We start from the raw sequence: 13,670 nt of genomic DNA on the forward strand, positions 1-13,670 counted from the left end.
CGAGTATTTTCATAAGGTTTTTAGACATAGCGTAAGGTTTCTCCGCCGATCCATCGTTTCTTTCGCAATCTTCCACTGAAATATTAAAATTGGTTTAAATTAATATATCGCGAGTCACTAAAACATAATTTTAGCATAAACTAGCTATCATCCGCGACTTCGGTAGCATTAAAAACATAACATAAGCTACAAAATCGATTCCATTCCTTCGGATGATAATCCGGAACAAATGCAGACAGACAAAAATTGGTTTTTCGTTATTAGCAACGCAAATACAATCATGTCCACGAAACATTTTTTTAAATTATTATTTACGGACATCTTACTAATATTATAAATGTGAAAGTTTGGATGGATGGATGTTAGAGTTTGTATCCTAAAAGGCTGAACGGATCTGGATGAAATTTGGCATAGATGTATAGGATAGTCTGAAAGAACACATACTACTACTTTCTTTTGTTTTTATTAATACCACGAAGCTAGTTTATATATTAAATATGAAGGAAGTTAGTCAATTTCTTTTAAAAAATATGGTAAAGTTGGACAATACTGTACAATGAAAAAGTCATGGCAAATTAATCTGACATTTTTATAAGGATTTTGGAGGTTATACTTACAAAAGCATAGAAACAGTGTATCCACAGCCATAGAGTAGACATTGAAGAATATAGTGCAGATGAGGTACGTGGCCACGCTGAGTATGACTGCGGGGATGTAGTTGTGATGCAGGCGCTCGCCGCGCGTCACCTCGTACAGATAGTTCACCTGCAGCAGGTAGTACACCGCGAAACCCACGCCGATCGATATCAACAGCTTCGATAGGAAGAATATGAAATCCGTCACCTGAAATACAGATATAATAGTTGTTTAAAATTTACGCTTACACAATATCAAGATTAACCACTACCCATCACACTTAGGGCCTGTCCTACCACTCGCTGATAGAGTCACTGTCAGATAAGGGAATAAAATACGATACTTCTATCACATATTTTACACGTTTATAATTTGGTGGGACAGGCCCCTTAGAATTTTATTAAGACAGATATGTTTATTCCAATGTTCTAAATATGTGAATATATCTTTCTAGTCGTTTTATTTATTTCTAATATATCATCTTTTGCTTTAGGTTCTTAGTTTAACCTTTTAGTTTGTGAGAACTCAGAACATTATCTTTGAGAGATTACATTTTTTTAATTTGCATTATTTATACACGAATAAGTGAAAATAATATATTCAAAATTATTATACTAATATTTTGTTAAATAAAAAAGTATCATAAGTAAATATTAACTTACCTTATCGAGTACAACAACTCTGACGATATTCCTCATAAGCAAAGAGAAGGCATCTCTGGCGCTAGAGCAGAAGTTCTTGCCGTGCACCGCGCACATTATATACGCATTCTTGTTTATAAACTTGAGAAAGTTCTCCAAGCACCAGAAGAAACATTTACAGAAACACAAAATGCAGCGAGTGAACGCGTTGTCGAACTTCTTTATTTTATGATCGATGTATTCCAGAATTACTCTTATCACTCTCACTATGGCTATGATTAGAGAACCTAGAGCTACGGTGCCAAGGTGATACCTGAAAAAAAAAATATAAAAAAAGATTAACAACAAACTCATATTTAGAGGTACGGACTACTGAACTTAAGGCTAAGGGTTCGAATCAAGTTACAATAAATTATAATTCATCCGCGACTACGTCCGCGTGCAATTAATAAAAACAAAAGTGAGTTTTCTTCCACACTGTCCTCTATTTCTGTGCCAACTTTCATCGCAATCCGTTCAGCTGATTAAGCTACAAACTTTAACAAACATCCATCCATCCAAACTTTCGCATTTATAATATTAGTATGAAGTATGATTATTTTTAATTTGATAAAAAAAAAACACATTTCATTTATACTTGCAAACAATATAAAGACGCTAAAATGGTTAAAGACGTCGACAGAACTTTAAGGCAGTTTACCGCAGCGTCCGATAGATGCCAGCAGTAAGCGTGAAGAAGGGCAGGTTCTTCTTGTGCGTGGTCCAGTACCAGGTGGAGAAGGTGCTCGCCAGCATCATGTCGGCCACGCCGCTGATGAAAAACATCGTCCAGAAGAAGCCCAGCAGATTCACCACTAAACCAATACAGATAATAGATTCAGTATTTTGTTCTTAGATAAATAGTTAGCTAAACTGAAATTGTTCTTTTTATTGTCGTTTTCGTTGGCATCGGTAAATAATTAAAAGAAAATTAATCTATGAAAATAAAAAAAAAGTATTATTTTGTATGTATTGAAATAACTCAAAAACTACTAGACCGATTTAAAAAAATCTTTCACTGTTAAAAACCTACGTTATCAGTGAGTCATATAGGCTACATTTTTCAATTATATATGATTTCACGCAAGCGAAATCGCGAGCAAAAACTATAGTTGTAAATAAAATTGTGCTTAGTTTTTTTCACATTGAATTTAAGGATGCCGACGGATTATATCTGTTTACTTTGTTTAGTACATAAGTAGTCGTAAAAATCTTACAGTGTAAGTAGACGATGCTGTGGGGTCCATCAAGGCCGGTGAAGTGGCAGGAGGCGAGGCGGCAGGTGCCCAGCTCGCCCGCGCCGGCGCTAGTGTCGCGGCACTTCAGTGTAAATGTAGCTGGGTCGCAACTCACGTAGTCCTGCAAAGAATAAAAATACATTATCTCAAAAGTATGTTCAGTATCTCAAAACATTTTTTTTTTGACTTTCATTCAGTTTCTAATCAAGTTACCCAATATAATTTTTGAGGTTTGTACACAGGTATACCTGTGTACAAACATCCTAACTAACGCCGACATGCTACATTGTATTGCGTAAGCAACTTAAGAGACTAAAATCACTGATTTGCTTTGGGTATGGACGGGTTAGTTCTCGGTTTACACTTGGCCAGTACAGCTGTTCACACTGTGCCATTTTTGACAGTCCAGTTTTTGAACGCTACTATAAACTGTACTTTATATTTGACGAAAGTTTGAACAATTGAATAACTTGAAAGACCGTTATTAAAACAAAAAAAACATTGTATTCAATTACTTGTATCATTATGACAGCTAATAAAGTTTAATTTTTTATCTAATGTATGTTACCTCAGTATAGACGCCGCCGCAGTCGCAGCTCGTATCATTCCTGAGGTTGACGACGCGGAATGCGGGGTCGCCGATTGACAGCAGGTACATGAGCACGAGCACGCCGTAAGCGATGGCCGCGCACTGCACCAGCCACGGGAATATCGGGAATAGAACTGTCGACTTTATAGCTGTCACTGCCCTGGAATGAAACGAACACTTTCTTCTACAAAACACTCACGCGCAGAACACAATGCAGGGCTCTGTGTAGATAAAGTTTAGTTTTTAATTTCGGTTACTTTCGGAGATAGCAAGGTTCACCAACGAGGTTTTACATCACGGAGAACATAATTATCATATTTAATAGGGATCATGGGTTTCGACTAAAGTGATATTTTTAAGTTATCTAATAGTAAAAAACACGTAAAAGTTGTGCAGTTTATGTGGAAACGTCGTCAAGCGCTGGCTTATTTGTGACAAAAAAGGCTAACTCACTTGCTTCCTTCTCTTATAAGTGCAATGGCGATTACAATTCGACTCCTCAGGAATATGATGATAATGAGCAGTATGGTGAGAGCGATGGCCAGTACTACCAGCAACGTCATCCAGGTCTCCTGCTTCGTGAAGATGGACTGCGCGTATCCCTTCAGGTTCGTCGTCTGGATGAGGGTGACTGGATTATCCCGGTAGTATATGTAATTCTTGTAGCACAAGTATATAGCTGGAAATAATGTGATAAAGAATTAGTATTACTTCAATCTATTTCTAAAGTACTAGTTACAATTGCGGGTTTTTTTTCTTCATTAGATTCAAATTATTATTGTTTTGCTAAATACTGCAATATCATTTTTTTAATATCTCAAATTTATGTTACAGCAGCTTTCTGCCGCGACTCCCTCCACGTGCAATTAAAAAAACAAATTTCATCGAGATGTGTTCAGCAGTTTTGGCTACAAACTCTAACAAACATCCATCTAAACATTCGCAATTATAATATTACTAAGATAGTAAGATTTACTTTACGAAGTATTCCAGTTGTATTTTTAATATAACTTACAGAAGCCAAAGAGCACGTGAAGTCCGGCGATGGATATCCACACGACTGGCGCGACCAGCCATCGCAGCAGCAGGATGTAGAGGAAGCAGAGCACCACCACGCCAAGCACCGCACCCGCCATGTACCATCGCGACTGCACCAGATCTTGCACTATTTGTGACGATAGCTGGTGACACAAACAATAACTTGTTTTATCTCTATTTGATAATTTCCCTCTCTTTGACTCACGTAGAGTCAGCGCAGCGTTTTCATGCCCTATATCTATCTATCTTTCGTCATCTCAATCATCTACTTGTTATAAAGATACCTTTTTTATATGTATATTTGTAATTATACAAACAGAGCTAATTAAAAAGGGTTGTGAGGATAAGATTCTTTTATTTTTCTTTAAGTCTATAAATGGATTCTTAGATTAAAAATATTTAGTATATTAAAAACTTTAAAATTAAATATGATTAATATAGAAATAAGTCATGCAAGTTATTATTAGGTTAACTTATTAACATGCAAATATGACTGAATAACATTTTTATTACGTGTCTACAGAATATTCAAAAGGGACATTAATTAATTTGCTAATAGATTACATCACTTGCACAAACATGATCTTTACATGCTACGATATTTCTACATAATTAATGTGCTATCATAAAATTATTAATCCATGGAACTAATTAATTACTTGCACAAGAGTAAAAGATTAGAAAAAATCTATATAGGACCACAACGTAGTACCACAGTTAATACAATACTATACTAGTAGGTATAAGTAGACATTCATTTTCTTAACTACATACTTTTGTTACTGATTTCAGAAAACAGGAAGCTCTTAATCGTTGTTCCGCTCAAGCAAATGCTATAATCGGAATTGAAACATCAATAACTAAGTATACATGATTAAATATAACCTTGAAATAGATAATTACACTGAGAATATGAAATCTTAAAAGCGGAAAACAATAATTATTGTTCTCTAATTTTAGTAACACTTTATTTATGCATATTTGCTTGCGATCGGTATTGTTATTGTATTAGATACAAGGAGTTTTTAGAATACATATGATAGAATTTTATCCAAAATCTAAATACATACATACATGGTGTACTCTACCTGATCGAATTGTATCAATTTGCCGAGTTGTTCGAGCACCTGATTTTCGTCCAGATTGGCCAAGTTATCGTTGACCTCGCGTATAACGGCCATCGCCTCCGAGATGAAGGGGAAACAGCGCCCCACAACTGCGCCAGTACCGACCAAACCCCGTGTTAGTGTTATGTCATGTCTATTTAATATATTCCAATGATTTTAATACCTCCAAATATGTTTCATTCAAAAACAATTGTTAAAAATTTAAGTTTTTAATTCTGGATTTTGCGCTTGATATTTGATGACTTATAGTGATTTTATTTTTGGGCTTCATATTAGTTATCTAGAGGTAAATAATATCCTTGGAATATTCTGTATTACTATCTAGAAGTGCCATAAATTATTTAGAAAATTAAAAGCGATGCTCATGCGAAACGGTTATTCGAGTTAGTCTAATCGTGCGGTATGCGGTATGCCACATGTCTACATACGACGTGTGTCTCCCGCTCATTGTTGGTGAAGTAGGTGACCCAACTAGCGGCGATCCAGCCCACATAGGAGTCTAGTGCGGTGGCACTGTTCAGCAGCGATCTCTGAGCGGCCTGCGGGTTACGCACGCAAGTCTCTCCCCCGCTGACCTCTGTCCATTTCGACCCCGGCTTGCTGTCCCTGCATTGGATCGTCGAGAGGTCGCCGATGCAGCGGAACAACACTAAAGCGTATTTTTATTTCTAATCGGGCTCGGTTAGATTTGCCATTGAAATCATGCCACACTCCAAAGGCACACAAATATTAATATTATCAAATTCAAAACTATTAATTTTGTCAACTTCGATGCAAACTTAATAGCTCTTTACATGTTGGACTTTTTGACTTTCTGCCATTGAGCTATCATTAAGTTTGAATCGCATGATACGTCTAGTACAAGGGCATATAATGATGATTACCTGGCTGACTTCTGAGTACGAAGCTGGCACACTTGCCGGCTCTGATATTTTCTAAAGCCTGTGTGTACGTCATAGTGACCACGTTGACGTCATCGCTGCACACCATCTTGTTCCGGACTTGCTCGAATGACGCTGCGTCCGTGATCCTCGTTGGAAACACTATCGTTTCATCTGGACACTTGTTCACGCATATCTGTAACATACAAATAAAACATTTTTTTACCAAACGAAGTTTTTTTCTTTATAGAAATAAATGGCTTCTACATAAATAATGGTATCCACAACTAGCCCTTTTTGTGACTTACTTGTTGTGTAGGGCAGCCGGTGATCGGCGTCCCTGGGGACAAGCACCGCGTGAGGTCGAAGAACATAAGGTACTTTCTGTCCTCAAGACCAGAGTCCATGCCGCAACGGTGTCCGCGAGAATCTATGGGCGCCAGTAGCTTCTCCACATTCCCGTTTGTCATACCTAGATATACAGAATTATAAACAGATAAATTTTAAAGTTTTATTTTATACTTGAAATTCAATTAGGTCACGTCATTTCTCATTCGATTTACAAGAATTTCAGAGAATTTTATATGTTTTATTTTAATAATACTAGATGGCGGTAGTTGTATTGCTTCATCTTTACTGACCATAATATCCGACGTATCCCCAGGCGCCCAGGAACAGGATGAATACAATCAGCCACAAGATGTCGGTACAGGAACGGTTGTGGACGGGTCCGCTAAAATCCGGCTCATATCGTATGGGCTCTCCTGCAATTAAACATATTTTTTGTACAATTATCTATTCATTTTGTTTGACTTCTACAATTAATAAAAGTTTTTAAAAACGTAAAGAAAGTGACGATGTATGTACACGAATAGAAGTTCTATATACTGGACGAGACTACTACTCCCACATATACCTTGACTAAGGGGGTAATTATTGAGAATGTTATGGGAGAGTAATTCGCAGATCTGTGGCACGACATTGTCAGGCGCCCTGAGCGGTGGTACAACCGCGCCCTACCCTAACGCACGCCCTGTCTACATTTATGCGAACTAACGTAGCAATTATTTTACGTACTTGACTCTTTTGGTGAAACACAGCAATCGCCACAACATCCCATTGCTGCACTTTTGTGTTCATTCAAATCAAAATATTTACAACACTGTCATTGTACACTGTACACATTTAACTTCCAAATACGATTATAACCGTCCATACCCAATACTAAAGTGTGTTGACGTAACCTGGCTGTTCTTATCAAACTGATTATTGCTAGAAGATAATATATCGCACCAGGATTTATTTACTTTTTTAAAATATTTGGTGTCAAATTTACGTGATGTTTATGAATGTCGATTAGCAAAGCCAACGAGATACATTTATTATTACAATGTTATTTATATGAATAATTATATTTTGTTTTGTTAAGCAAATTATTTTCCTTCCGTAAAATATTTTGAAATAGTACTTAGTTGTTATTGCTTGTTTTCTTTAACTACCCAGACAATTTTATGGAAGTTAGTTTAACTCAAGTTAAAGTAGAACAAAATTAATTTCAAAGTTGAAAACTTGTACCATATTAACACTATTTGCACACTGTTACACTACCGTTGGTAAATAATTTATTCACAGATTACACTCGTGAGTAAATTTGGTTTATATTATATTTAAGCACTTTCAAACATGGCTTGAGTAAAATTGTTGGAACGACCTCGGCTGTATGTGAATACGATAACGTCAGATACAATACTGAATACATTGCGCTTACGACGATTTACTAAGGCCTGGTACACACAATTTATGAAAAAAAAAGCTGTCTATTAGTCAATTAGGTACTAAATTACCAAAAAATAATCTACAAACCATTATATAATTGTTCAAGAATACATTTTAATGAATATAATTATCCCAAGGTGTCCCAAATTTAAAACACCAAACAATTTTTGTTATATTACAGATTAATTAAATTAAATTACATACTATATTATGCTATTCATTTTCATGTCTATATTTCATTAACACATACACGAAGCGAAAGACTACACCTGAGATAAAAAAAGTAAATGCTCAATATATAGAATTCCGTGAATGTGTTCTAGACTTTATAATGTGTGAATGGGCCGACAGTGGAAGCGGCCGCGGTGACGGCGACTTCTGGCTATATTTACGTACGTCCGTGTGCATTGCGTGATGCTAGTGATGTCCGCGAACATCACTTGTAAACAAAACGCATTGAAACAATGAAAAAATACTCCTGAATGCGGTCTTATAAGACGTTGTATTATCTTTATCTCTTTGTTGCGCCACCCTAGTGCATTAGTCATGCGCAAATTGTGCGTAAATGTTGAAACAATGGTATCAGAGGCTTATTTGCGGTTTGTTTTAATTTTAAAACAATGAAATGATGTTCGAGTAACAATGATACTTAAATGTGTGTTTTGATGCTTGATATAATAATCTAAACAAGTTTATTTTACTACACAAACCTGTTAAGTCTATATTGAGTTTTTAGTATGTATATGTTTTTGGTACATTCAAATATGACATCACTAGAGGTCGCTGTCTGTAAATACGCGCTGCCTACGTTAAAAAGATCGTACACATCACGACCGATGTAAAATTAGGACAAGTTTCTTAAATTATAAATGTACAGTCAGGGCCCTTTGCGGTCTTCTCCACTATAGCTTTCGAGGTGGAACACTGCCATATTCCCTGATAGTACCTACTAGCGTTATAAATTAAAATGGAATGGAGGAGTTTGAAAATTTGTTTATTCTAACACTTCATAGTTTTTCAATGTATCGATTGAGATGGCTTGTTGAAATAGATATCCTGTTTAATATGGTCTTTATCTTGTGGAAATAGAGATCATTTTGTTTTATACACTTTTCAATGAATCGACTTGAGTGGAAGTGGTGAGAGCATTATTGTTAGTATCTTAGTAGTAAGAGAAAGATATTTTTATTTTTTAATACGAAAGATTGTGTATCTACGATTCAGCTTAATTTATTGCAACGTAAGTTTTTTTTTAACGCGTTCAATACCATCATGTTCTATTCAATTAAGTTTATTGATGTCTAAATAAAAATTGCAAATTGCCTTGACTTCATTTGTTTCGTCGGACCAGAAACCCTATTCAACCATAAAATATACTTCTTTTTCTTCTTCACGTGCCATCTTCTTTCGAAGTTCGGCGATCAATTAATTTCTATTTAAACATCATATTCCTAAGGTTTTTAATGTACTTTAGTATACTCGAACTCTCAACATTTACTGTCATAATTCATAAAGAAACAACCGATAGGACGCCGCCGTGGCCGTATAAAAATAACTCAGATATATTTATCGACAGAAAAAAGGTTGACAACATGAAAAAATAAGAACAAAGCACTCTTTAGTTGCTTATCAAAGAACGATCACACAAAGGTACTTAGTTACGTGTTCATCGAAAAAATTCCATTCATATAAACTTTTAACTTCAATTATAAAGTACTTTCATAATGAATACATATGTAGGTATTATGTATCACTGTTCATGAGCACTGAAAGGAGGCGAGGAATCAAATTTTTAATTTATTTGCATGAACCCGAGTCACTTCAAAGAACCTTGAAACAAATATAATTTTAGATATTACGTGCTATTGATGAAAACAGATGTAAAATTATAGATTAACTCTCTTTACTTCTTAAAGATGCATTTTAGTATTTCAAAAATTGTCCAAAAAGGACTAAACAAATATGAAATCTGTAATTTGTTGTTTTGAGGTTATTTTAGTAAACATCATTAAAATGTTTTATAACAACGTCGTTAAGAAAGACAATGGACACTAGATGTGGTTGTGAGGTTTGTCTCCGCTTTCGAAAGCTTGGCGTTCTTCCAGTAGATTTTCACAGAAGGTCGCAATATAAAAGTAGAATCAGTTTATTGTTAGACCCAGTACTAAAGTTATCTTTTTCTCAAATACAGGAATATATTAATTACATCTACGTTCATTGATTATAAGTTAACAAATTGAATACAAAGTTCATTTTATTTGGTAAAAAAAAACATATATGATTCAATGAAAAATTGCATATTTATTCCACATAATTTTCAAATCGAGGGATGCACATTTTACTGGAAATGCAAGTTTCTAGTTGCTTATGAAAAAATAAATAATTTTACAAAAGCAACTAGCAACTCTGTTCTCCAAAAAAAATATGAAAAGATACGAATATTGTACAAAAATATGTACATTAGCTACAATCAGAATTGTCAACTATCCACGTTGCATCTGAACTAATTGGACTTGTATTGTGATAATGACCAGTTTATCGATGTGTACCGACAACGTGAAGGCTCTGATTAATTTCTACGTACTACAGATAACGAGAATTCAATGCAAATGCACAATCGATAAGGTTCACCTGAAAACTACTTCCAAATGGCCGAAATATATTGCTCGCGAATTTGTCCGGATGAAAATAAAAAGTAATAGTTCCTCAATATTAGTAATAATAAAATATAGCCTATGTTATTCACAGATAAATTACCTTTGAACGGTAAAAGAGTTATTAAAATCGGTCCAGTAGTTTTAAAGTTATTTCAAAATATACAAAAATACAAATCATTCCTCTTTATAATATCAGTATGGATAAGTTAATAATATGTATACAAACATTGTTACATTTAATATCTTGCTTCTGTTGTCCGCTACTTTGTATTTAGGATTATTTCTAGTAGGTAATACAATAGGGATCAAATATGAGCAAGACTTGAATCATAGCCAACTTCATATTTATTTAGACAGATTTCCGGTTTGACAATTTTTTTGGGTTGGTATTAAAATATTGCCCCCTACTGCCTATTCCATTCTAATAGTAAAACTTTTTTTTTGAATAAAATTGTAACATACACTTTGTTCTTCTGAATTATCTTTGTTCAGCAAATTAGTCATCACAAACTGTAACACGAAATTACCCATGACTAATAAATTTATTAAAAGGATAGTATACGATTTTATTTCTATCTAAATGAAATTATTGGAATTTCAAATGCAACAGATAGTGGGATTCTTGTAACTATTGCTACACTTTCTCAAAGTTTAACTTCGTCTGTCACAGAGTACGAGTATATGTGTAATGGTTCAGGTATTTAGGTTAAATGTAACCGGGACATCAGGTTTCCTTGTTATTGCTAAGTAACTCTGGGAATCCAACGCCTTTGTTTGTATTTGATGACCAATGTAATCCATAACATTGAGGGTGTTACGCTTTAATTGAAAATATTTGAAAATAATGTACATTTGATTCAAAATTATAATTTGAAAGTGCGTATTTCCTTTTTTTCAAAGATGATAATGTAAAGTGATATTTATAACTGTTATTGAGAAGATTTGAAAACTTTCATTATTTCATAATCTACTTATATCTATACTTATAAAGAGGAAAGATTTGTATTATTGTATGTATTGAAATATCTAAAAAGTACTGGGCTGATTTTAAAAATTCTTTCACCATTATAATGGAAATTTATCTGTGAGTAACATAGGTTATATTTTATTATTACTAATGTTTACGAACTATTAATAAACAACATATTTCTGGTCCACGGTGTTAAAAATCACTATGTTTTAACTTGATACGGCTTACGCTGCCTAAACCGGTACAGATATATATAAATGATGTATGAAAGTATTGTAGATCTCAAAAAGTTCTACGGAAAAGTCTCCGATGGCATAAATCTATCTTTAACGGTTTTCTTACAATAAGCACTTTTTGCTTACAAAATGAATTAAAAACCGCACGCTATTTGCGGCGTTCTATTATTAGTTTCAATATTAATTCTTATCCAAATAAATGCGTTTTTTTATCATGGGAATTTAATGTAGAATAAAATTGTAATTTACGGTATTTAAATTCGACTTATAGTTTAGAAGATATCGCGAACACAAACATTCAGAGTAACCGAAAATCGACGCACAAACTACCGGGATTAGAAATTTGGAACCTTGCATCGGTAGATTTGTTATTATGTAGATTACTACTAAGTTACTACTTTAGGTAATGGGTTGAAAAGGGAGCCAACGTAACTTTTGAACTTTAAAATTTCACGCGAACGAAGTCGCAGGCAACAGCTAGTAGCTATATAAATTTGGAAACATACATGGTATATAAATACCGAGATTCGCATCAATATTTCATAGATGCCGAAAGCTATATCATAATGTTCGTAAGATACGGGTTTCTTACCACGATTGAATTGTTTTAGCTCCTGATATTTCGGCACAGTTGCATGCGCCATGTTCACGGGCTGACTAAGCCCTAGGCTTAAACAATTCAATCGTGGTAAGAAACCCGTATCTTACGAACATTATATTTGTAAAAACCACGACAGTTTAAAGTTATATATAGCTATATCATAAATTGTGTTTAAGTTTATTCGTTACTATTTGCATAGTTTAACAAGAGCTAAATGTAAGTGAGATAGGTTTATTTGTATTTCGTAAAATCACATGTAATAATGTCTATTTCGTTTAGAATTGACCACTTCATAGTTTGCGAAACAAATAACAGAGAATTTTCTATGTTCGAGGTCATCTGATTGACGTGGGCACATCCAAGAGACGAATGAATTGGATAATCATAGTATAATGTGTCCGGTGTCCTTAGATCACATATCGCTACTTTACGGTACATAATATAATTAAATACGTTATAAAATATATACAACTTTAAGGGCCTGTCCCACCAAATTGTAAATTGTTTGATAGCAATCGTGTAAAATATGTGATGAAAATATCGAATTTAAATTGTTTAAACTATCGTGAGACATTACTTTAAGCGAAAATTAATTAAAAACGGCTCAACTCACGCTTTTATAAGAAGATTCAAGATTTTATAAGAAGGATCCGAAACTAGTCGGTGCCGTCACCGGAGGATAAAAGCGTGAGTTGAATTTAGCTGCCTAATATGACAGTGACGTTAATTTTAAGTTATGTGTGCCTCTATCAGCCTGTGGTGGGACAGGGCCTAACAAGTTTTGCAATTAGCATTTATTATGTATTCAATATTCATTTAATTTATCTGTTCAGAATGTTTTTATAATTATAAATACATATTTCTTGGAAATAAATGTGACATGCAATATAATACAACATCCGACAGATCGTATTTCTAATCCGATAGCAGGCCGTTATCATGTATAACATAACTCAAGCCTGGCGTAGGCTAAGTAAAACGCAAGTAAAGTTGACATCATTATTTTGAATAATGTAAATTTACTATGGACTTGTAACTAATAGACAAATATCCCCGAGGTAATACTTTTTATGTTAGAAGGTGGCAAAAGAGCAAGCAGTCACCTCAATTCACCGAAACAGCGAAGCAACTGCTGCCCATAGACTTAATCGACGCAAATAAACAGGATATTTCCCCTTTCTATGCGTCTCCTCCGCCGTCAAATCCACTTTTCCTTCTCATACTTTCCTCTTGTTAGAAAG

At 34.4% G+C, this 13,670-nt stretch overlaps 1 protein-coding gene across 1 annotated transcript in view; it reads right to left on the reverse strand.

Annotated features, from left to right (window-relative positions):
• LOC106107797 (CTL-like protein 2) overlaps positions 1-13,670 on the reverse strand; it is a 20,149-nt gene that overhangs the window by 950 nt on the left and 5,529 nt on the right. The window contains exons 2-13 of the mRNA XM_013288801.1: positions 6,831-6,953; positions 6,498-6,661; positions 6,193-6,385; positions 5,737-5,957; positions 4,159-4,324; positions 3,597-3,822; positions 3,123-3,303; positions 2,534-2,675; positions 1,978-2,131; positions 1,299-1,590; positions 618-843; positions 1-75 (exon numbers count right to left, since the gene is read on the reverse strand). Coding sequence (XP_013144255.1) covers positions 1-75; positions 618-843; positions 1,299-1,590; positions 1,978-2,131; positions 2,534-2,675; positions 3,123-3,303; positions 3,597-3,822; positions 4,159-4,324; positions 5,737-5,957; positions 6,193-6,385; positions 6,498-6,661; positions 6,831-6,953 — 2,163 coding nt within the window. The remainder of the gene's footprint in view (positions 76-617; positions 844-1,298; positions 1,591-1,977; positions 2,132-2,533; positions 2,676-3,122; positions 3,304-3,596; positions 3,823-4,158; positions 4,325-5,736; positions 5,958-6,192; positions 6,386-6,497; positions 6,662-6,830; positions 6,954-13,670) is intronic.

This window comes from Papilio polytes, unplaced genomic scaffold, assembly GCF_000836215.1.
Source record: "Papilio polytes unplaced genomic scaffold, Ppol_1.0 DF821845.1, whole genome shotgun sequence".
Taxonomy (NCBI): domain Eukaryota; kingdom Metazoa; phylum Arthropoda; class Insecta; order Lepidoptera; family Papilionidae; genus Papilio; species Papilio polytes.